This window comes from Melanaphis sacchari, unplaced genomic scaffold (genome assembly GCF_002803265.2).
Source record: "Melanaphis sacchari strain LSU unplaced genomic scaffold, SCAv2.0 Contig4_pilon_pilon, whole genome shotgun sequence".
Classification (NCBI taxonomy): Eukaryota; Metazoa; Arthropoda; class Insecta; order Hemiptera; family Aphididae; genus Melanaphis; species Melanaphis sacchari.
This window is the reverse complement of record NW_020271335.1, coordinates 3,803,864-3,831,483: the sequence shown is the minus strand read 5'-3', so window position 1 is coordinate 3,831,483 and position 27,620 is coordinate 3,803,864. Positions and strand designations below refer to the sequence as shown.

The 27,620-nt window shown below is 28.1% G+C and overlaps 2 protein-coding genes across 2 annotated transcripts in view; both read left to right on the top strand.

Annotated features, from left to right (window-relative positions):
• Positions 1-9,114: 9,114 nt before the first annotated feature.
• LOC112598698 (putative uncharacterized protein DDB_G0277255) overlaps positions 9,115-27,620 on the top strand; it is a 40,228-nt gene continuing 21,722 nt past the window's right edge. Inside the window, exons 1-2 of the mRNA XM_025345242.1 lie at positions 9,115-10,282; positions 17,678-18,669. Coding sequence (XP_025201027.1) covers positions 17,761-18,669 — 909 coding nt within the window. The 5' untranslated portion in view covers positions 9,115-10,282; positions 17,678-17,760. The remainder of the gene's footprint in view (positions 10,283-17,677; positions 18,670-27,620) is intronic.
• On the top strand, positions 9,565-10,008 carry LOC112599203 (spore coat protein SP65-like). The gene has a single exon (XM_025346018.1). It carries the CDS (start codon positions 9,565-9,567, stop codon positions 10,006-10,008), a length of 444 nt encoding a protein of 147 aa, XP_025201803.1.

The window sequence follows — 27,620 nt, the reverse complement described above, 5'->3', positions numbered from 1 at the left end:
ACCTAATGGCTATCTCGTGAAAACATTAGTTGATGTTTTTGTATTAACTTTACTCGGTGTGTTGACTAAAGTTCATAAAAACAATATCACTTTTGATACTTTGATTAGGGTTATAATGTAAGACGACAATAGTCATTATTTTATGACATGGTCAATGCGTTATAGCGAGTCGTTAATCACGATTTTGCTTCTCGTGCCACTGTCAGGCCTCTTGGCGTCTTCGTGTTTAAAAAAGACTGCGACACTGGAAAATGGCAATTTGTGATTGTCAACCGTATAACAATAATATATAAAAAAACCTCATTAAATACAGAACACTCAAGTCTACGCTACAGGGCGTGGTGAATTCTAAGACAAAATATAATTACAATTAATTATTGTCTATTGTTTTCCATTTGCCTACTATGTATACAGATATAACCATTAGGATTAATTGTTTTTCATTTAGATTTCATAAGTTTATATTATTTTGTATTTAGTATATAAAAATGATGTAATAATTATTATGGTTTAAAATAGTATTTACTATATAGGTGTATTACATGTATTTTTTTCAATATAATTAAATAAAATATTTTGATCGAATATATTTTTGAAATTAAATTTGTGTAATATCTACTTAAATAAACCAAATAGCTATTAACTTAATATCATTGAATATATTAGATTAAATAAAAATAAATATGATTGTGTATTTCAAACATATTAATTTAAAAATTAAATGATCTATTTTTGAATAATTAGTTTTTAATATGAAAATTAATAATCGTGAATTTTTAAAACTTAAAATTTATTATTTTTTTGAAAGTTATATTTTTATAATAATGACTAATCTATTTGAAAAAGATTCATGTAATGGATATTATATTAAATTTTCAGGTAATATATATTTTTATAAAAATATGACTGGTATAATAGTAAATATAAAGGCCAATCAGACCTTTAAGGTAATGTTGTCGAAATAAAAATTATTATTTCTGTTGATAATATTTAGCTTAATATATATTATGTGATTATATTTTGATCGATATAATTTAAGCTATACATAATTTAGCTGATAAATAAAATTTACGTGGTCAAAATATTTATAATTTATATATATTGGAATTCTAGAAGGTAGGATTTCATTTCACTGAAAAATATAATTATATATTTGTATAATGTTTACTGTTATTTAGTCTTAGTGAATAGCTTTGTTCAAAACATAGATCAAACACGCATTTAATCGTTTTATTTTGTGTTTAATATTTAGTGCACATTGAAACCACGTAAGTCTCCTTCAAATGAGTTTCTCAAGTGGAAAGATTTTTATGTATGGGATATAATGATTACACTTATGCTCTTTGTACGATATATTTTTTAGAGTGAAATTAAAACAACTTTTTCTATAAAAAAAAAAAAAAATTAACTCTACGAGTTATTTTAGGAATTATATAACATATACATATATGTGTAATTTTAATTAAATTAATATAGTGAAATACGCATAACCAGTGAGAATTTTAACTTCATTTACAATGTTGAACAATTTTTTTTGGTTATTACAACATTGTAATATTTCTACTTTTTACACTAATATTTTTATAAATTACATAGTTCCTAAACAGGATATACGATATATATTATGTATTATGTGAACGTTTAAGGTTTATGCATCATGGATGAATTATGTATTGTAAATGTATAATAAAATTAAAATGATTGAGCTATGTTAATATTATATGGCAATAACTTTTTCAATCTACATTTTGAACAAAGTACTTACATCATTGATCGTTATAAAGTAAATACAGCAATAATATTTTATGAGAACCATCTACTTTATATTATATTTGTTAATATTTAGTTTTATATTTCATATTTCTTTAAGATTTGTTAAGTATTTCTGTTAATTCATTGAAAGCTTAAATGGCTGTTGCTCAAAATTATATAATCCAAATATATGGTACTTCAAATGAATTAATAGTAGATAACTTAAAGATTTAGGGCTCTGAATTTAATTCACTAAAAACCTTAAAAATACATTAAAAATATCAAAATATGCAATATAAAATGCCAACAATTACAGTATAAAATACACTTAAAATGATTTTTGGTTCAATTTTTATATTTATATCGATATTATAGGATATTATAAATTCAGTACCATTACATTTTACATTTATAAAAATGTATTTATTTAATAAAAAAAAATTCAAATGTTGATTTAATTTGAATTTTATATAATGCTATTCACCTGAAACATTTTTCAAAATTTTTTTATGTATTTTTTTTTGTTAATTATAAGGTTTTTAAAGATGTTAATTGATAAATTTAATTAAAAATACCGGAAATGAACAAAAAAAAAAAAAAGGAAAATATGACCTAAAAATTAAAAAGTCAAAAAATGCAAAATTAAAGTTTCATAAATGGATTCGTTGTTACAAAATTCAAATTATGTACTTACAAAGCTACGTTTCACAATCGTCAAAAAAAAAAAAAAAAAAAAACACACTTTCCTACAAATTCACAGCCCTACTTATTTTACATGTAAATGTTAACCATATTTGTTTCGTTTGTATAAAATAACTTTAACATTACCAATTAGTTTCTCTACGTGTGAGAGAAGCTTCTCTACTATGTGCCGCGTAAAAAATGTAGTTACAAACGTTTATATCGAAAAATAGATTCAATCAGGCGTCTACGCTGTAAAGAGAAAAAAACGATACCAAAAATATTAACAAAAAAACTATTCTTAAGAATTTTGCAGATGAATATAAATAAATAATGTTAAATTAGTATAGAAAAAAAAATGTTATTGATCAATATATTAAAATATAGTTTTGTTATATAAATAACTTTGATGTATTTATATACATCTTTTAAAATAAATGTTACAATCAAATTGTTAAATTTATATCTATGGTATGTGGGGGGCGAAGTCCTCCGCGGGCCTGTTATATGTTTATAATTTTAGCCCCGCCCCTTTTAAACAAGCCAATTTTACGTCTATGCCAAGGACCGTTCTTTTATAAAATAAAATAAAATATAAAGTGACTTGACTAAAATCATGGAAATGTGGTTAGAACGTTATCATCAAGTCCTACTAACTATTTTAGAAATACGTTAACTTTATTTTATCATTAAAATACCAATATAACCTAACTATTACAATAGTGCAGATAAATTGCATATTCAAAATGCCGTGTGACTATTATTTTATTATTTAAATCCACGAAAAAAATAAAAATTAAGTAATAAATATTAATTTTAATGAGATATCTAAAATATAAATTAACCCGATGTTTCATTTATAAGCTATAAGCTCTTGGGAAAAATAGAGAACAATTATTTAAAAAGCATACACTGATTAGGTGGCTCCGTGTCAATAGATAGTGGTTAATTGATAGCGCGACAATCGATAGTGGACAATAGATCGCATGAAAATTGTTAGTATATGACTATTGATAGAGTCATGAAATGTTTTTAATTCCAATTTTTCACGAATAAATTATGTTATGATTATAATAATAATAATAGGCTTTCAAAAATAATCTTTAACACAGCTATCAATAATTAAAATAATAGTACCTAATAAAAAAAAAAAAACTTGTGGTTGAAAGTTATGCGTAATTCCTCGTAAATAATCTTCTTTATTTCTTTACTTCTAATATTGTATTAGAATTATTATTCTATTATTGACAACTTTGTTAAAGTTTATTTCTGAAAACCTATTATTATTATTATCATAATTATTGATATAGTTTATCAGTAAAAACCTATCATTATTAATTTAATTATTCAAAAATTTGTCAAAAATTGGAATTAAAATTTTTTTATGGAACCATCAAACATACTATCAATTGTCGTATACTATAAATTTTCATGCGATCTATTATCCATTATCCATTTTTATACTATTAATTGACTACTATATATTGACGGTATACCTGATAAGGTATATTGGTTATTTAGTTATCAGTTATCTTTGCAACAAGTGAAAACTAAGGTACAAAAGTATACATTTAAATCTTTTAAATTTATTTTTATTTATAATATTACTTAACACTCTTAGAGTGACTTTTATTTTGAAAGATAAAACGATTTTTATTAGTCCTTATGGTTCTCATAATTGTCATATTAATTTAAAGATGTACATTATTGCGGTTCATGTAACATAATGTGAGGGGTTATACCAAAATGTATGATGATTAACGCCACTTGCATAATAAGGTTGATGAGCTTTAACATATTTTTTTTAATAATGATTTTTGAATTAAATATTATTTTAGCCGGTAAATTTTTTAGATTTTAATTGATATTGAAAAAAAAAACTAATGAGACAGTTGGAGTTAAAGGGTAATTTACACAATTGTGAACGTTATGCACATTTATTGACAATAAATCTAATAATCGAGCTAGAGCTACCTCGATAACTTTATCGATTACAGATTTATTGAAATTACGGGTAACCACTTTGATTGAGCAGTGACAACGGTAAAAAATGTTATCATAAGTAATAACTAATATGACCATACTTATCAATTACAATAGAATTTCACGTGATCGTAAAATTTAAATATTTTATCTTAAGTATTTTATTGAATATTAAAACTAAATTCATTTACCTAAATAATGAAACAATTTAAATTTTCATCTTAGTGTAGTTACATAAGTATACCTTTCATATAAAGTGGTAAAGATCTTTGTAAATTAACTTTATGGAGCTTAAATGCGTTATTTGTGAATTTATAATAGACTATATGATAGGACAGCTGAAAATTTCAGCTTTCAGCGGAGTCTTCATTCATGTGAATGAAAAAAAAAAATACTAGGGGGAAGTAAACTTTTTTTTTTTTAAATTAAATTACGTTTGAACATGTTAAGTTTCTTATTATTATAAGACACTCACGTTACTAATGTATTTCCAATAAATTGTTACAGTTCAATAATGTTTAAAATAATTCTGGGATTATCAAGAATGGTACCTAATTTATGGTAAACGAGATTGAAGTGGAAAAATTTAAATGTAACGAAATAATTTGATATTTTAACTTGTATAAAATGAAAAAAAAACGAAATACTTAAAATAGGGGATTTTATAATTTTTGGTAGATATTTTTTAGGTTCAAAAGGACCTAATATTTATATAAAAATGTATAGCGTTTCAAAAACAAACCACAAGTATATTTGTGTAGTATTATTATTGTTAAATAATTATATTCAAAATGTTGATTTACTCTGATTGCATTGTACTAATTTGATAAATATTGTAAATAGAGATATTTAATTATAACTTATAAGCAATAATTATATTTGTATTAAAAAAAAAATATATATATATATATATATTTTTACTATTTCCAACAACTTATAAAATTTTGGCCGTAAATAATTTCCTTATACGTAAAACGATTATCTTATACATTAGGGTAATTCTATAGGAAAATTATCTATTTTATATAGAAAGGAGTGGCTTTTTAACGGCGACAGACCAAATGGTATAGAATTGCGAACGGATGCCAAGAAACCGTTCAGACAATGATAATGGGTATTACGCCTGAAAATTAAATAGATTTAAACGGTCCTTATCACGCAAATAGATTAATATCATTACTTTTAAACGAAATAAAACGAGGGAAAACATAAAAAAGTTATTAAAATAATATATTTTATAATTCATTAAGTGAATAATATTAAAATAAATATAAATATATATTATATTGAAGTTTTAGTACATAAATAATATTTTTATTTAGAGAAAATGCTTAAATAATACGCCATATTCAATTTAAAACTCTTTGATATATTATTTTTCATAATTTAAATATTTATAATATATATTTCCTTATAAATGTAAACTGTTATAAAGGCTAAGTGTGAACTAAAATTATGATAGTATAGGAACTTTTATAAATTATAATTGCTAAAACTTTTTATTTTTAAAACTAAAATTGAAATTGGCTAATGAAATAAAAACAATATATTTTTAAAAATCAAATTACAATTTATTAATAATTTTAAGACCGTAAAATCAATTATAAGTTAGTGTAGAATTTAGAATTATAATTTTTTGAAAGACGAATGAAAAATATTTTGTTTGAAATCTGCAACATTAAAAATAGCTGTATTCATTTTGGTTCAGAGTTAAAATGGATTAGAGGTAGTTAATTAATAATTCAATTACATAATGGACATTGCTAAATTGGTAAATTTTTTATTGTTGATTTTTTTTCGGTTTGATTAAATTTTACTTTTTTGGACTAATATTTTTTCGAGTTTATATAGTATACATTATTTATTTCATAAATGGTTCATTAATATTCTGAATGTTTTAAGTTGAAATAACGTTAATTAATGCATTAATAAAACATTAATTATACATTAATTATTATTATTTTAGTGATACAAATTTTTAAATTTTAATACAATTTTGCAGAAATGTTTATAAAATAACGACAATACCCAAAAACATGTACCTAACCTAATCTCTATTTTTCATTTTAAACAGTAGAATATTATTTTTAAAACTTTTAATTCCTTAAATCAGTTTAAATAATTATTTTTGATTATGATAAATTATCGGTTAAATATCAAATTATTTTTATTATATTTTAAATAAAGTTAGTTATTAAATTCCTATTAAAATTGGTTTTACCAAATATCCTGTTCTTGTTTATCATGAAATATTATTGTTCGATTGATTAACTAAAAGCTTAATAATTAAATTAGAAAACAGTTAAATAAAAAACGAAAATTAATTTTATTTATTTTTTTAAAATTCTAATAATAACTATAACAATACTATATCATTTCATATTTATAAAAAAATAATACCTATATAACATACTTATTTTAAATACATTTTTGTAATTTATTCATAAAAAAAATATATTGTATTATACGAATAAAAAAAAATATCGGTTGGGATACGAAGAAACTATTTTATTAAAAGATTCATTTAATCGGTTTTCTATGAGAGTATATTTTTAAAAATGCAGAATTATATATAAACCATAAAAATTTCACTTAAAATTAATAATTCGTCAAGGTGACAATTTGAAGTTATTTGCGTGTCAATGTGGGTTATTGTATTTTATTATAATAATGCAAATTAACTAAAATATTAATAAAAATATTGATTAGAAGTAAATAGTTCAGTATTAATAATTGATAGGATTAATATTATATAAACAATGCAATGATATTGGAAATACCCAAGTATTTTTAATCCGAATTTTATAATATATTACTTTAAAATCATTTAAGTATCATGTTATTAATATAAGGTACTGAAATGATGAGAGTACACTGTATAGACTACAGACAAAATATGTATGATTCCTATGATGAATGCGTCATATTTCAAATGCGACAACAGAATTAGATAACTTTGTGTGTCAAATTAAAGAATCATGTTTTTATTAAATAAGAAATCATGTCTTAGTCATTGAAACATGAAATGCTCCTTGTCTTCTTGCTCATCTAGCGAATTTATTTTTGACACAAATATGTATATTGTACAACGTTTTTCAATAAGCAACTACCGGCGAGTTTTATCAGCTTTTCATACCGAGTAGTCAAAGATACGTTTTGTTCACCGATCCGATGATAATAATAATAATGATCAGTGACAAAACGACCGCATACAGCGATAATAATAAAAACGCATTTTGTGTTATATTTGAGGGGAGATAGTTGTGGGAGCCGCCCATCGTCCGTTTTTCTTTATGCTTATTAGTTTTTAAATTTATAAATTATTGTTATTATCTGTTTATCTGTTACAGTTGGGCTTTTTACCGAAATTATTTTCACTATTGAATCATAAATGGTAATTTCAAGAATTATACTATATGCGTTGAATTTAAACTGCGACTCATTTTAAACGATATATTTTGTTTTTGTTTTTTTTTTTTTGTTATTAATTTGTATAATAGATTCATAAAATATTTTTACGTTATTTAAGCTATGTGAAAACTGGTCAATATCTTGTGAGTATCTATTTTCGAAAAGATAAAATAAAATATTGCGGTTTTTACTATTTCTATTGTAATAATTTGTGAAAGAGTGAAGGAAGGGATTTTGAAAACATTATTAATTTTATTAATGTACATAGGTGCAATGTAGGTATTTCGTGTGAAAATTCAGTTTCGACTGATTCACGAGCCGCAATAAAATCAAGTCGGCACCGTGCTCGGAGGCGGCCTAACGGGTCGAGGGTGGCGATTGTTTCAATTTTATTTTTTATATATATTTTCGTTTTACGACCGACCGTGATCGAATGTGTCCAGAACTATCGGAACCGGAGGTGCGTGGGCAGAAGTAGCAGCTGATCGTATGCTGTTTCGGTAGTGCGAGGGAGAGAGTAGACGGCGGGCGAGAGAGCGTGAAAGGGAAGCGATGGAGAGAAATGGGCGAGAGCGATAAATGTGGGCGAGAGCGACGGGCAGATAGCGAGTGCGGGGTTCGGGGGTTGAAAGAAAGTGAACACATTATCTATTAGAGGTTTTTTTTCATCCTGATATACCGCCACCGCCAACGCCACCACTATTACCGCTCGTTGCCGTTTACAGTGTTCGTCGTCGTCGTCGTTGTCGTCGTCGTCGACGTCGCCGCTGCTGCCGCCGCCGTAGTGGTTCTCTTTTTTCACTGTCGGCCGATAAAATATCGTGCGGTGGCGGTGCAGCGGTCGCCCCGCACGTTCGTTTATACAGTATATATATATATATATATATACCACCTCACTACCCCTCGCAGTCACCCACATAGCTACACTTCTCAACCCACCACCCACCACCATGCGAAAAGATTTTCGCCACGCCCGACCTACACATATACATATAAATTATATATATATATATATATATATACATCTATCCGTGTACTGATGATGTACATGTATATATAACACAAGTATACACACACACACACACACACGGTATAAACCGCGGTGGCGCGTGCGTGCGCCGGCGCCGGGGAAAACCACGTCGGGTTCGCGTGCGGCGTGACATGGAGGAGAGGAGGGCGCTTCGCGTGCGCGTCATATCGATCGGCCGGCGGCGAAAAATGGCCACCGCCGCGGCGCCCTCTCGCGCCGCTCCACTCTATATATTATACCCCGGTCCTGTACGCGGTGCAGTATAGAGTAGTCTCGCTCACGGTCGCGCCCCCCACCGATTTTTGCAAGTGTTTCTCGTCGCAGCCGCGTGTTACGGCGCGCGTGTTTCGGCGTCTGTGTGTGTGTGCGTGCGGTCGGGCGGGTGTTTGCGCGCGTGTCCGCGTGTCCGTGCTCAGCAGCGATATCGGCTCGTTCGACGATCGTCGCGGCCGGAAGCGTACAATAAAATATCGTTTTACGATATCGATAAAAGCGACGACGACGACGACGACGACGACGACCAAACGACGACCAAACGACGTTTAAACGACGACGACAACAAGTAACATAATCACGACGTGGTCGCGTAGTTAGGTTTTCGATTTCTCATCGTCTCTCATCCCTTTACATCCGTTGATTCCGGAAGAAAGAGATAAAGATTGGAGCGCACGTTAACGCCGAACGCTGGCGCGCCGGCCACTGTGGTCATGACCGCGCCGGCGGTGTCGTCGACGTACGCGACGATGGCCGCGGCGTCAATGTCTACCAACGCTGCCGCCGCTACTAACGCTACCGCTGCCGCTGCCGCCGCCGCCGCTGCCGTCGTCACTATTACTCGTGCTGCCGCCACAGCCGCTGTCACAGTCGCTGAGTTCTGTTCTATTGCTGCCGCTGCCGCCGCCGTATCTACTACTACTACATCCGACGACTACACAACGACCGCCGACATTACGACAACCGATACTATTCTTACTACTCTTAATACTACTATTAATACTACTAATACAAACATCGCAACTATTACCTCAGACGTTTACGATACCTTAACCATTATTGCGTTTACCGGTGCTCTAACCACTATTATTACCACTACAGCGGTGGCGGCGACAACGACTCGGTGGTCAGCCGCGTTACGCCACCATCTACACTGATATTATGGGCCGCCGCGTAGCCCGCACCGTTTTACGGCAACGTCGTCGTCGTGTGCGGACAGCGGACCGCCGCCGTCGCGGGTTCTGTGTTGTTATGGTCGATTGTGCGGGTCACCAGCCCGGCGACGAGACATGATCTCTGGCGTCGACACGACGCTACAACGCATCTCCGCAGTCGTCAAATCGTCGTTTCCCCAGGCAGTTGCAGCTGTTGTACAACATCACCATCACCATTGCCACCGCCACCACTACGCGCTACCGACTCATCCGTCAAGTAATGATCACCACGCTAATTTTGTATTCTGATCTTTGTACTCGTTTGACAATGCCCACCTCAAATCAGTCGTAAATCTATTAGCGAGATCCGCGAGCTTATAATTTTGTGTTGGATAGCGCCTGAAGTTATTTCTCATTAAACGATCGGTTTTTGCTAATTTTTGCTTTAATACCTATGCGTTTATGGAACGATTTCGAGGAACACTTAAGATCAACTACTCGATCAAACGCGCACATTTCATGTTATACTAAAATATACTTTAGAAACGTATAAATTATAAGACGACGTAATGTATGATAAAATATATAAAACTGCGTTATGATTCTGTAAATGTTTAACCGATCAGTCGCCGAGTCACTGCAAATATTAATTATTCATCTCACTACTATTATTTGGAGGGAGAAACTCGAACCTTCAACTATAGTTACATAAATGCCGTTCACCTATAATTGCGTTACTGCGCAATAATTGTGTTTGGGAAATTTTATTGTGCAGGGTTTACTTCTTCTACCGTACGCTCTCTGCCCTTTCGTAGTATGGCTGGTACAGAAAATCATATTTTGTAAATTCGGTCGTCGTCTCTTTTCCATCCCATCTACCGCCGGTTGTCCGGGGATACGTGTTTGTCAAGTAGTTCATTATAAATCACGTTACGGTAACTGTCTAGTCATCATCACGCTGAGTTAATTAATTATTAAATATAAAAAAAAATGCGTAATATTTACATACCTATGCGGGGACTACGACGAACCGTCCGGAGACGGTGATAATATCATTTTATTATGTGCATCGCGCGTTCGTTTCGGTCGCCTCCTTCACGTCCCCGCGGCTACGAAAATCGATAAGACAATAAAACGGAAATGTGCCGTGCACGCCATTATCACTCGTAATCATATTTATGTATTAAATCGTATATAGGTGGGTACTATAATATGTCATTAAAATAATATATATTACATATTATTGCTGTACCTTTATAACGGTGTAACAATAATATATTACCATCGGCATCGTTGTCGTTATGCACGAATGGGTTATAAGCGCTTGGCTTTTTGACAATTTTTTTTGACGTTACACATAACGCGTGCGTTTAAAATTTATGGTCCTCGATGTGCGTATTTCGCCGGATATATTACAGTATAGGACAACGCGTTTACAGCGAGAAAATTCGGACGCATATTATAATGTATGCGGTTCGAATGTCCTTATACGATCAGACAATGTTAATTTCAAGTGCTGTAGACAGTGCACAGTTAACGAGAGTATGTGACGTGAATATAATAATACTGTGTTCTTGTCTATAAGTGCATATACATTGTATGCGCACAACAATAAATGTGCACACTTACTCGAACTTTTGAATATTGTTCAGACACTGTTTTCAGTAATTTTCTCGGAAACGGTGCTCCGACTCTCGCGAGCCTTTACCGGTCCTTTCACCTACTCACCATCCGATCCGCCCGTCCGGCCATCTGTCACACTTCCCCAACACGTCACACAGCCATAGCTGCACATCCCGAGGTAATCCGTAATGCGATATTCAAGGCTACCGCGTAAATACGGCGGGTCACACGTGCCGATGAAAACGAACAGCCCGTCGAATAGTTAAACATGAAGGTGTCATTGTAATATCGTGTGTGTGGGTGTAGTGTATACCTTTGTCGGATGACGTGACACTTGCTATTATTATTATTATCACTGTAGAAACACCACAATATGTACACTAGGGGTTACTCCCCTAGACGGTGGCAGGATTAAATACACACATATAAATCGTTTCTGCCGTTAGGGTTATTTTCACCCCAGTTCGGTTTGAACATTAAATATTAAACGTACCGCGATCACAATACATAATATAAGATAGGGCGATATTTTATGATTACTTAACGTGTGTGTTTATTAAATTATTTTAAGTGTCGTATAGTGTATACCTGGTGTAACGGCGCAATACGATATCGGTATTACACGCATATTTTCGAAAAAAATGGTGTCGAACTACTACCGGATTTATAAACGATATTATTACTATTACCTTCAGTCGATAATAATATTGTTTATGAGATACTCGCATCATTATATTTTATGAAACATAAACATCGTACACAGGTGTATAATATAACTGTTAAAATATTACATAATATATAAATTATATCGTATGCGGTATTTTTGTAGTATAAACATCATATTATGACGTGTATATTATTGGACTTAGTGATGTGTATTAAATGTACTAAACGTTACATGTTTTGATGATCAGTGAACATGATTATTATCCATAATGCAACACATTAAGTCTTATATCTTATATATTTTATACATAATAGACAACGGTGATATATAAAAAAAAAAAAAAATTAAGCTGACAGGTACTAAAATATATGACGTGTTAATACCGTTTCAAGCATTACGAATCGATAAGCTGGTGACATCGTTTATTTTAATATTTAATTTGACAATTTTGCATATTTTTTTTCATTATTCAATTTAGTTTGGACAATAGTGAGATACACGATATGCGTACACTTAATAATAATTTTTTTTTTTTACTTAATTGAAAGTATTATTGAATTGTAAAATAATAAACGTATAAAGTAGTGAAACATTTTTTTTTTGTTTTTAATAGGATTATCAAATAATTATTTTTAATTTTTATAATTATTTTTTTTTTATTGTTTCCGTCTAAAAATGTAAAATGTAAAGCTCTGATACAGACAATCATTTTTAAGATGACAAAGCGTATTTTTGATTGAAAACAAACTTTGAATGCACAAATATTGGTACTTTTTTTCAAGGATCACGATAAGTACTTTAATTTATTTTTGTAGTTACTCTTTTATTGTATTTCTCATTTCATGTGAATTATAATAAAATAGTTTGTTTGTTTACATATACTATAGACAATTTATGATATATAGAATTGAAGTTAAAACAAAAATGTATAGAAAAAAATAATTTAAGATGAATCTTAATTGTAATTATAAACAATCAAAATGTTAATAGCTGGTTTATAAAAATGAGAAATTAGCATAAATAATATACAATTTTAATTTTTTTTAATCAAAATGCAGTACATTTAATGTCGTGTAATTCGCTTTAGATTAATTTTAGTCAAATTTGAATAACAATCTAATTATTTTTTCTGTGAGCAGATAGAATACTACACAATATGTTTGACGCATAAAATTTTAAAAATGGCTTTTAAAGATCCGAAAGCAATCAATCCAAGATCACAATCTGTGACTGAACTTGTCAACTACTCTTTTTTTTATCCTTGAATGAGATAGAGATCCTGAAAGGTATAAGCTGACGTCTGATTCAGGTTTTGCACACGTCACCAAATGCGTATTAAACGGGTTGTGGGTTGTGTTTAGACATGTCATGTGGTGATCCTTTGTTTTAAATTCGAATAAGGATTTTGGTTAACAGGGAAAGGTTTTAGAAACGATCTTGTCAAGTACCTCATAAGTTACACTGAAAAAACAAAATGTTTGTTTGTGTTAATACTGAAGCTGACCCTAGTTTACTTGATTCATATGTGTATAAAAAAACTCACTTATATATATATATATATCAAATATTGATATATTCAAAATAAAATATTTATAGATATAAAATTATAGGTAGGTGTTCAATATCATCGATTATTGCAGTATTATAATCTTTGATAATTCAACCACACGAATGATCTTTTATAATATCATTATTTGTTTCACAACATTTTTATTTATTAAATTTGATAATTTATAGTAAATTAACGTAATGTAATAATGAAATTATTAGTATTTTTTGAAACGTTATTTATAGAAATGTTTCATATTTTAATACTTAAATAATGTATTTTTTAAATATATTTTGTTATTTAATATTTTTAAAAATCATTTAAGTTTATTTATTTGTTTATATCATCGAAGTATTGTTGTTAAAAACAAATTGTATTAAGCTTTAAACGGTTATAAATGAAGATTAGACACTCTTTTTTATGACACTATAGGCAAAACTCGTATACACGTAATCTTATAAAAAATGCAAATCTTTTAACGAGTTGATGGTCCTTTCCTTGTTATAGTAAAGTGTATTCATTGCAAGCGTAATAGATCTTAACTCTGAAAATTCACAAAAATAATATGACAAAGAAACTTTTTTATATTTTTTTTTTAATTTGCATTATACTATATTCACGGACGAGGAAAAAAGAATCATATCACGTGATTTTTTTTGTTATTTACAATTTTTTGGAATGATAATCCTTAAATTTTATCTATTATATCTTATAATTATTTATAAGTGAAATTAAAAAGAGAGTATGTTTTTAAGGACACAATTATAAAAGTTGTTACAATCAAATATTTATCTGATAGTTTTAATATTATTTTTGATCTGACTTTTTCAAAGATATTCACGTTATTTTTGCGACCATTTTAGTGAGTATCTCGGATGAAAGTTGTAATCCACCTGAGTATTAAATTGTATATACTCGTAATGTTTATACATAATTATAGTTTCGTTTTTCAAATATATAAATGAGCACCTATAATGTGCGCTAGGATTTGTTTTTAGGTAGTTTTTTTTTTTTTTTTTTGATCAGATACCAATCATTAATTATGTAAATTTTATAATAGTACACAATCGGTTAGTGTTTTATTGTTCATATTTGTTTTATAGAAATTTAAATTATTTTTCCTTATTACTTTTGATTGACCTATATAATGCACACTCTTCTATAAATTTATGTTCACCTGCTACAGTTTTAGTTAAGTTTTCAGACATAAATTATAATACATCGTCTATGTTTATTATAGTTAAATATAAATAATTTATTTATCCCAGCTGTAAACTTTAAAGTAAAAATAAATTTATTCGATTAAAGGATCAAAAATTGCGCAAAACACATTCCGCTCTAATTAAAGACTACTGAGTGTAAAGTGAATATATTATTATACAAGATAATTAAATGATAAGTAATAAATTAAGAAAAAAGTTTAAAATTGTTAAAATTACAATGAGCCTAACAATAAAACTTCAGTTATTTTAAATTTCTATTTTTTAATAAATTATTTGAGTTAAAAAAAGTATCTTAATTATAATTAAATTAAATAATAATTATCTAAGTACGAATGAACTAAGTATCAGTCTATTAAATTCACCATAAAAATCATAACTAATACTATGAGCCATGGTAAAACAATATTTATGAATGCCTACTTCTTGTTTGTAAAGATTCCCTGGCTTCCTATTCTTGTCGTAAATTATCTGTATTTTATTATGTGTAGTATATAGTAATCATAGGCATTATGACATATATAAAATAAATACATGCGCATATTATAATACCAATATGTGTATATTCGTTTTAGATTAAGTTTTTAACACAGTGAATGAACATAATATGGTGCATCGTCATTGGTATTATTAAGTATAATTATTTTAATACCATTTTTGATAGTGTTAAACAAATTGCTAATGGGCAGAGTCTGCGAATTTCTGTGGTTAGTGTTACTGTGAAAAAATTATGTTATGATTTAATTTCATTATTAATTACTATTTGTATAAATTACATTTATTTATGAAGTGTTATCGTACTCTTATCTTACATTATCAATTTGAATACATAATAATTGCAATGAAAACATATCCTAATAATTTAACATCCTAAATAATTTTAATTTATATGTAATAAAAGTCCTGTATCTCTTAACAGTCTTAACTGAATGTTTTACTCGTACAAGCTCATCGCTCACATTTTTAATTATAGCGTTTATATGTTGGCTTTATTTTATTTTTAATTATGATTCCTTGTATGTACATTAGCATTATATTTATCATATTTTCTATTAAAAAATTAAAAAAAAAAATGTTATTGTACTTTACTTTTTTAATGTTAGTACTCGTATACTAAGCACGGTTTTAATTTAATTAATATTATCACAATTGAAAAAAAATGATGATATTAGACTTATTATCTAGCACCGTTTATAAGAGAAGATGCCAGTATGGCTATAGTATTTTAACTATTAACTGTGTCATAAAAAATATGAACAAGTTATTAAAAATAATCAACTTAATTAAATAATTAAAAAATAATAAATTTAACTTGTTAAGTTTAAAAAATAAAATAAAAGTAAAATATGAACTTGACTCAGTTGAAAACAAGTTACCAAATATACTTATCAGATTAATATGTGGAACACAAAGAGAATTTTGTGACTATTTTTCTATAACATTATTTTATCAAGAAACCTAACAGCAATAATATTGTAGTATAATTATTATAGATTTCGATTATATTGATTTTAAATCGTGTGTTCAGTAATTAATTAATATAAAAGACCATTTAATTTTTTTATTTATTGTTGGTAATTACTATTATAGCTCGACCATTAATAAAGTATAAGGCTATTAAAACCGAAAATTTGAATAACATTTATAATTTTAACTTGATGGATTATTTTTAAATCAACTGAAAAAGCTAGTTATTTCAACTGCCAATTAAACTAATTAAGGTTAAGAAGTTATAAAGAAAATATAGGTTTATAATATAAATTTAGTTTTTTAACTAATTATTTTTTAGTAGTTTATATATTAATTTACTTTTAATTGTATATTATATCATGTTAATATTGTACTAACTATTCCCATGCGCTTCGTTGCCCGTACAATATGCACCCATATTATATTTGGTCGTTTAATGTTAACATTTAGCGTAACACATGTGGACAAATATAATATTATTAGTTTTCAGATTTGGTGTATACTCGTAAATAATATTCTCGACATAATATCAACCTTACGTAATTGTCCCGCAAAACGTTGTTTTTTTTTTGACCATTTAACAGCAGCATTTTTTAAATTATTATTATTATTTTTTTTTTTTTGTTGAACGACCCAAATTTGATTTCTTTTTCATTCTGAACTAGAAATCAATAGTTCATAAAATCTCAACATTGTGAACCAAAAATAAAGAAAACATCTGTGCTGTTATACTACTGTTCAATTTTTCACTATAATACTAATTTCTAATAATAACTAATAATCGGTAACACGGATGAAAATAAAATACCATTATGTGCGTATTTTTCGATTATTTAAAAAAACTAATTGCTCGATTTTTCATTAACTTATAGAATCAAGAATAGATTTAAAACCTTCTCCGCCATGTTATCATTTAGACAACAAACAAATAAAAAATCAATCTCAATAATTGGATAAGTTAGTTTTAGAGAACAAGCGTGACAAACATTTCCATTTTCACATTTTTTTTTTATATATATATATAATATTTTTAGCCCTCCCTGTGAGCATTCACACGGGGATAAATATGTGAATCGATAAAATTCAATCAGGATAATATTACTATAGTATCGAGATTGAAACGTTTCACCGTGTGTGTTGCAGGTACAAGGAGGAAAAATGCGGATTCCGCGGCGAAACGGCCGGATCGGTTGTGATAGAGTGGTGGCGCCGGTTCCGGCGGTACAATGCGCGCTGCCAGCACCGGCGGCGGTGTCATCCGTCTCGTCGTCATTTGGCCGATGGTGCTCGCAGCGTTGGTCATGACCGCAACCGGTGCCTCGCCAACGTCCGCCGCGGTGTACGCCGCTACGGCCACCGTCACGGCCGCCACGGCCACGGTCACCGCGGTCGCAGCGAGCCGCCGGACCGGGCCGCAGCCCCCGTCCCCGTCCCGGTCGTCGTCAAAGTCATCACCACCACCGGCGCCGCCGCCGCCGCCGACGGTCGCGGGCAACGCGACGGCCGACACTGCGGCCTGCGAATTGGTGCGCGTGTCGCTCCGGGAGCCGGCGTGCACCGGACAGATAAGCGAGGGCCCGGGCCCTCCGCGGTGTCCCGCGGCCATTCCGTGCGGCCGACGTGCCGATAACGATAATAATAATAATTATAATAATAATAATAATGATAAAAAGTATAATTATGTTAATTACGATTACGATAATAATAACGATAACGATAGTATTAATAATTTTAATAACGATAATAACGATAACGATAACGATAACGATAATAATAATAATAATATTAATAACAATAACAATAATAATAATAATAATAATAATAGTAGTAGTAGTAATCATCAGTGCCTTGAATACGCCCATCGGCAGCTCATACCGGCCATGTGCCCGGACGACCCGGGTGCTTATCGCCGACCCGGCCGTCTGTCCCGGTACCGGCTCCGGCACTGCTGCCACCACACCGTCGAGTCGGTCGTGCAGCAGCCATACGCGGACAAGGAGTCGTGCGTCGACCAGGTGAACAAAGCGCTCGATATGGACGACATCGCGGCCGCCATGTCATGTCAGTTCAACGAGGTGTTGGCCAGGTACGACTGCAAGCAAAAGTACTCCGCCAAGTCGTGCGATTCGTGCAAGGTAAGTCGGTCAGACGTCTTAAAGTCTTAAAGTTATGTGTGCGTTGAGTGAATATACATGATCAATGATAAAAATAGTTTTTTTTAATAAAAAATAAAAAAAAAGGTTTACTCATAACACGTGTGTAGTATTATGTATAGTATATTCTTCTGGAGTGTTAGTGTTCGGATTGTATATTTGGTTAGGGTAATTATACTTAACGTATAAAAAGTAACAATCGACATTTAACATTTTACGTTCAAAACCTATATAATTACGATACGGTTATTATTTATAAGTACAAGATTGTACCAAGCAAAATACCTTTATAGACGTTTTATTTATTTAAAAGTTTATACAATTTTATTCCCTAGGGAACAATAAGAATATGTGATAAGAGAATTTAGTTTTTTATACGACTAGCATGATAGTAGGAGTCACCACTACCCTAACTTGCTTTTTTTTTTTGTTAATTTAAATTAAATTCCTTTATATATCAATGTAATTTTTTTCAGAATTTGCATCATGTTGATATTGTAAAAAACTGCAGGATCTATTTGAACCATTTAGAAAGAGAAAAAAATGAAAACCTAATTAAATTAATTACTCTGGGGACGCATTTAAACGAAATTATATTAAACAACATTTCTATAATTAATAATGTAACTCTCAAGTAATGAAATAATAATTTTTTTAAATTACCTATTAGTAAATTACAACATTGAATTACTTGGACATAAATATATACTATTTTGAAATGTTTAATTATTATGGGTTATAATCCTGAATCATATTTCATATTTTGCAATTCACTTATGGTTATGTATACAATTTATTCGTAATAATATAATATAGATAGCAGGTAAGTAATAATTACTACGTATCTATAGACGTATATATCCTAAAAATAATATTATTGAAATAATTTTTTCTGGGATTTTTGAACCCTATCCATATCATAGTAAAATACTAAAATGCAAATAAAATTAATTCTAAATAAGTGTCGTAGAATAGAATTCAATTCCTATTAACCTAGGTCTTCAACCGTGATAACTGTATTTGGCTCGTGCTCGCTAGATTTAGATAATAAATGTTTTGTTTTCACGATGTTCTATAAATTAGCGTTATTCTATACGCCAGCAACCACTGTTTAAGCTAGGCTGATTCTACGATAATTGTTTACATTTTACTCGTGGCGCAAGGATAATAACGCTATTTTCCGTTGATCATCTAATCTTACAACAGTAGCAGTGGTTGTCTTTTTTTGTGTCCACCTAACCACTATCCGTCGTCTCCACATCCGTCACATCGGCTTTTGTTTCAAAATAGTTTATGATCAAAGTGTCTTATCATAACAATGTCGTTCTTGAATACACATATATTATAGTATATGCAGTGTGATCAAATTCTAACTGCGAATTATGATTTATAACTAACAGGTTTTTTTTTTAACGCTGCCGTCCACAAATATGTATAATGATTTGAAATGTAGAAGACATTTAACTGAAACAGTTAGCAGCTTGTTTATAAAAAAGAATTACACGTTGGACGTCCCATAATGGTAGAACACATATTGTTTACTTATATTATTCATAGTTTTGTGTAGAAATAGCGTTGCGTATTCCTCTATGACTGCAAAATCTATTTGAAATTGAACGTATTTACGTATATCGTGTTTAAATATAATATTATATTGCACTATTTTAGAGAGATATAAGGAACGCTTTAATAAAACATTCACGTGGTATTCAAATATTAATTGTGATTGTTCATATCGTCGTTTTTTATTATTTATGTCATGATATATTATATGAATATTTACCGCTTAAATGAGATTTATAACGTTATTAAATTATTTTAATAGACATCGATATAATAAGTGTGAATCGGTGATGTGGAAGACAAGAACATGTCAATTCTAGAAAGTTTTAATTGATTGTCTATGTATTATATGCTTTGATATTGACATTGCATAGGTACAATAATATTTGAGATGTAAAATGACTTGTGCGAAAAAAAACATATTAATAATTAAATAGATACCTATTAAAAATTAAAAATTTTAAAAGAACAATTACTTTCTTAAATTTTAATATATTTTTCAATTATAAAAATAAACATCTTAGTTAACGTTATGGGTGACGGTATGTTTCCGATCAAAATCGAAAATTTCCACTCCATGGTACATGAAGTTTAAGGGACCAAATCCTATCTTAACATTGAGTAGTTAGAAATTATTATGTAGTATTTTTGATGTCATATTAATTTATTATTGTAGTAAAAAATATAGGGATTTCGCACATGTGCATAATATATAGCATAAAGTATAAACATATAACATGATTAGTTTGAAAATTGTTTGTAATTGAGAATTTATATATTAGCTCACTGCGAGTTTATGGCGTTTTAAATCGAATTAAAATGTTGAAAAAAAGTAGATGTATATTAAAATCAATATTTCACTTGATAAATGGTACCATTTTTGTAAAGTAATCTTCAGTTTTCTATTAAAACGTATACTAAGACAGTTAATATACTAGATTTATCAAGATTCTCAAAATAAATTACAAGCATTATTATAATTGTATACAAACACCTTTAATATTATCATATAGATAACACTCTTAATAGGTAATGATCAAGAATTTTGTTGTTTTAACTTCGAAATCCCTTTATTTCATTCGTTAACAGCCTAAACCTGTATCCTGGGAAATATTTTCGTTGAAGACGCTCTATCGATTGTGTGGGAGAATGTATTTGGAGCATCGCCAATGAATCTGGTTCGGTAAAATTCGATATTCTTAAATTATTTTTCCAAGACAATGCTTTATTATTAGTATTGTCTTTGTATCAACTAACATGGAGTGTGATGGTCAAATGTCAGCCGTACAAAAAGGGTGAGATGTTTAAATTTGGATAGCCATATACGTCTAGTATACCATAAACATATCCTGTGAGTGTATAAAACTATGTTTTTTTCGCTGATATTGTACCGCAGAAATAAAGTTCCAGTGTGATTTATGTCGTTTTTTGACGAAATAGCCACATATTAGAATAATGTATTAGAGGATATAGGTCAACTACTCACGCAAGGCGAACGTTATAAATGGACGTATCGATGTATCACTGGTCTAAATATTACATAATATTATAGTATATGTGTATAAAACGTTTTATGGCTATTTTTTTGTTCACTGTAACAAGACCAATGGAACGTTTACCGACAGAATAAATAATAAAGAACTAGAATTTGATTGACGAGTATAATATATTATGCAATATGAGTATTGAGTATATATTATATTATATACAAGTTAGATGATTCTTTTATCATAAAATAGGCCATATATTAGAAAATATGAGATATTTTCAAAGTTTAAGAACAAATATAGATAAAAATAAACAATTTAAAATAATATTTTTTAAAAGTATAACAATTAATTTACATAAAAATTGTATTTTTTGTTTATAAGATAATGCGTTGTTCATGATTAAAAATAACCTTTAAAATGTTTGTATATTTAATGTGCATTTTATGTACATTTAAATTGAAGTATATACTTTTATTAATAAATATGATTAAAATATCTAACGAAAAATGAATTATAAAACTTAAACACATTTACTAAGACGCTTTGAATTTATAATAGTTAGGTATTATGATATTTAAAAAAGTATATATATTATGATATTAATTATTTGTCCTTTTTTTGTTCTCAAATGTTATACAAAGTTGAAAAGTTTGGTCGATACAAAGACGTGGTATGCAAGAATAATGAATTGTTGATAAAAAAATTGTTTGTGATAATATAATTCTTTCGTATTTCTTTAATGACCTAAATGAAAAAAAATAAATTATTGGTTTTTTACTTCATTCGCTTCAATCACATTTGATACACATTATTCCACCCACTCTGGTTATAATGTATTTCTCAAATCACACTGAATGTATTATTAACTGACAAAAACCGTTTCAAACTATGTGAATACTATTTCGCTGTTATATAATTTAACGCTATGACTTATTGAACATTTCGTAATGAATGTGTAATGTTTGAGCACAAATTATATTAGTTGTATTAGTTTAATTAGACAATGTCAACTGTTTGATGTTTATATTTTATAAGAATAGTAAACATTGTATAAAAATATTTTATGAAACTTTATCTATTAAGTGAAAAATCATGAGTTGTACCTAATTAGTGTCACTGTCATTGGTGCCTTACGACAATTATGTTGGATACCTCTGTTCAACATGACATTTTATAAAATTTCTATAGTAGCTAAGATTTTACATACAATTGAATCTTTTATGCTTGAAAATTGCTAATTATAATAGCAATAGAAACATGAATATCGTATTATTCATATCACAATTTTACTTCATTCTAAATTAATTAGATTACACACTTTTTTTTAAATATATATAGAAATATATCATTTATAGTTATTTTTTTTTTCATATTCAACTTTTGTATATTAAATATAATAATATTTATAAATACAAAATAATAAGAAGTAGTGCGTATAAAAATATACAAACAAGTTTTATATCGAAAAAAAATTGTATTTATCACATATATGACTAGATTAGGTATGATATATGTATGCAAATTTTAAGTTAATTATCTGAATAATTTCATTTATTATATGAATAAATATTTCATTCTTAATTTTTTTCTGATTAGAAAATAATTGAATTACCAGATTCTCAAAAATTTTAAAATAATAAACTATTTTTCGATGTTGAATATAATATAATAATGTCGAATTATAAAGAGACGCTACAACTGAAAAATCTATATAAATTAGTTAAAAACTTTGATTTTTTGTGAATTTTATAATTAGTATATTTTTTTGACATTTTATGAAGGAATAAAAACATAAAAATTTAATAACGAAAAAACGGTTAGGTATAATATTTTTACTACTAAAAAACAATGTTTAAATTTAGGATAGAAAGAAAAAAACACCTAACCGTCTATATAATACTCACATACTTAAATATATAATATATATATATACACGTTTTACGTTAACATGGAGTTGTTAACGATACGGAGGCTAGTAAAGTATTGCAAAATCACGTAATTGATTTGAATTGACTGTGAGGAACCAACGATAAATGGAAAGCTGTTTATTGACTCTATCTGTGGTTAAGTAGCGTTAACAATATAAACTGAATAAATTCTTCTTTTTAGTTTATTTAAAGGAAAATACATCTAAGTACACCAAAGGTAAGTAGTTATATGAGTTTCATTTTAAAATTTTACCAACTTCATAAATCAAATGCAGTCCAATACATTATAAATTTATATTATGGTATTTAAAAAATAAAAATAATACGTAGATGATCCTTGACGATTCTTTAAACGATTATTATCTTGAGTGTTTTATTTTCGTTGTCGTGGATTAGAAAAAAAAAATTGAATAAATAAGAGAAGTATTATAATTAATTCAAAAATATGATAATTTCTAAACAATCAATTATACTGGAAAACATTTTTAGTGACATTTCGATTATTATTTACCATGAACAATAAGTGAAAATAATTCACAATCTATCTGAACATATCGATTACCTGCTAACAACAAAAAAAAAAATAAAAAAAAAAATAATCGTTGAATAAATCTAATCAATCTCTTGTTGTTTTTACATCACTCAAAATAATCTACTTTAATACAGAAAATGACGTGTTTGGATAATTTAATGGCATTAAAAATAGTTGATATTTTAATAAAAATAATTTTTTTAGATTTACTAAACATAAATTTTTTAGTTTAAGACTTTCAAATACACTATTTATTATTCAACTAACTTAAATTATAACAATAAATATTATTGTATTCTTGAGAAAAATAATAAGTTCAAGAACGTAAAGCAACTTAAAAACAATTCCAAACTAGCCTATTAATTTGAATATGATAAAATGGAATGTAAATATGTTAATTGTATTTCTTGAAATATATTACTATGTTCATACAATATTTTTTTTTTTTAATGAAATTCATATAAAAACTATGCGTTTATGTATTAAAATATTAACAATTATAGTTTTAACTAATTAATTATAATTTAAATTTAAATTTTTTGAATTAAATTTCATGTAACTAGTCGAATTATTACGTTTTAAAAGTTCTTGAATATCATAAAAAAAATACTGAAAATAAAAATAAAATACATAATATATCCCATAGAGGTGTATTTATGTATTATTTCACTATTTAAATATTTGGAAACTGAATTTTATAGTTTCTAGATAATAATCATAAAAACTTGGTATAAATCAGGAAAATATCTATAAATAAAAATAAAGGGGTCGAAAAAAAATACACACCTATAAGAATATAAATATTAATAAAATAATTATAATTTCAAAAGTTATGAACGATCAAAAACATATTATAGTTTATATTAAAGATATTGACAAATATTAAAGTATACATTTTTTTTTTTTTTTTTTTTAATTAAGTCTTATTCTTTTAGTCTTTGTTGGTTATTTAAGAGAGGTATACGTTTCACAAGTGACCAACAAGTTTCTCAAATATCATTTCTCTACACATTCGTTGTTAGATCATATAAACCACGTGCTGAGGGCAACAAGTCTTATATATTTTTGGAACCTATATTATTAATTTTTAGATAACGTAGTTTAATATAACAAAAATAATTAATTTATGTAAACTTAATAGTTATATACTGAAAAAGCTGAAAAAGTATTTTTCATAAAAATAAAAGTATAATTATTATTATATTGAAACTAACTCGGTATAATGAAAATTTTAACTTAAATAACAATGTCAAAAGAATCTTATTTAACGTATAATTATTTTATTATTTACTGATTTTGTTTCAAAAGAAACATATAAATAATAATATATTTTATTTATTTTTTAATGAAATAAATGATTTAAATATTATTTTATTGTGTATAATTACTAACATAAATATTTATATTGCATATTTATACAGTTTTCCCATATATGCATGAGGTATAAAATTATCTTAAATTGTCTATTTGATTATTTTTAGTACAGTAGAATTGTTGGTAATGATATTATTATAAATATTCAAATTTAATATAAATTAAATTAAATCTTAAATATTTTATTTGTATATTTTACTATATGATAACTATACAGCTAGATATTTTCATCAAATACCTGCCAAAGGTTTGTTTATTTTTATTTGAAGGTATATTTAATCATTTTTTATATAATTGGTAAATTTCGATTACATGGCATATGTGATGCGTTGTGTAGTAATAAAAAAAAGTAATTTTACTAAGGACGAGTTATTTTTTAAATCGAGTTTTCTTCAAAAAGTTTTTTCAACTTTACCTAAAACTAATTGAAATTGACAATGCGTCTATAATACGATTTCTTTATATCGTGAATACTTAACCTAATTTTATTTTATGATATATTCACATTAAAATGTTCCTAGATTTAATTTATATTATCTTAGTTTCAAACAGTGACTTATCGTGTAAATAATTATCCGTTATTTTTCTTATAACATAGAAAATCGTATGCGCTTTTAATTCTGTTTTGCTTGATTAATCTAGTTCCAGGAAGTTAAACAATATAGATTTATATAGATTTTATAATTTATTATTGAATATTTCCAACGATTAAAATAGAAATCAGAAATAATTTGTTATTAACTTGATTTGATTTTAAGTTTAGTAAATATTATTATAAAAGTATATTTTTAATCTATTTTAAAAATGTATTACGATGATAATGAATGGTCTTGTATAATATGATTTTTTTGTTTTTTTTTTTTTTAATTGAGGTTTTTAAAATAAGTAAAAGGTAAAAAGTGTTTGTTAGAAAAAAATATGGCATTTTTTAAATTTATCTAAATTAATTCAAATATGTTAAATGTAAATTCTACAACATAAAATATTTTAATAATTTTTTAAAAATTTTAAATAACAATGAGAGTTAATTTGAATTATTTATTTTATAGATAGATTTAAAATTTTAAAAATTTAGGCGCTTCCACTGGGTACCTATTGTTTTTGTTTGTAATAATTTAAAAAATATCTGATAGATATTTTTACTCTAATTTTTAGTAATTTGTCTTAAGTAAAAAACTAGTATAACTGGCTAACGTATTTAAATTATATATAATATTTATGTTAATAAATTTTTGGTAGCATTCGTTAATTGATCATTATTTGGAAAACATTTATATTTTTAAAGGGTAGATACATTATTATTTAGATAAAAAAAAAAAAAAAAAAAAAATGATGGTATTTGAATTTAAATTCTGGTCACGGCTTTAAGACAAAGATGTCATTAATCATCGATATTTTTTATTTTTTATAGTTCGTAAAGATAGGAAATGCTTAAGGAAAAAATACATCGTTTTAACGCGTGTATAACCACCCTTTCTTACCCTATTTTAGCGTATCACTGTACATATATATATATAATTATAGTTTCCACTAGCTAGTGCCAACAGCAATAGCTATTTCGTCACGTTTTTAGCCCTGATGAAGGCTTTTTGACACACCCATAATATCATTAGTTGTGGATTATATTGAAGGAGGATATTGGTCGGAAATGAAGGTGTCGAGTCGGCGAATTATGTGCGTTATTAAGTCAAAACTCCCGTAGAAATAGCAGCATCTGATGACAGCGTAGGTCTGCCACACTTCTACCGATTGGGTGCGGCATGGCGGCCATTCACTTGTAACCCTTTTCCATCACCATCGCTGCCACAAATTGATTGATGGACGTCGTCGAAGTTGCATAAGGAGGGTTAGCATAAGTATGGCAAGCGGTATTAAATCACTGTTACACTTAGGTTAATTATATTATGTATGTTTATGTTAGTGTGAGTGTGTGTGTATGTGTGTGTCAAGTCAGTGAAATTGAGAACAGGATTCGAGGTCGAGGCCGGGAAAAATGATTGAAAATGTGTTATTGGTTATTAACGAAATAATATGGATAAAAAAAAT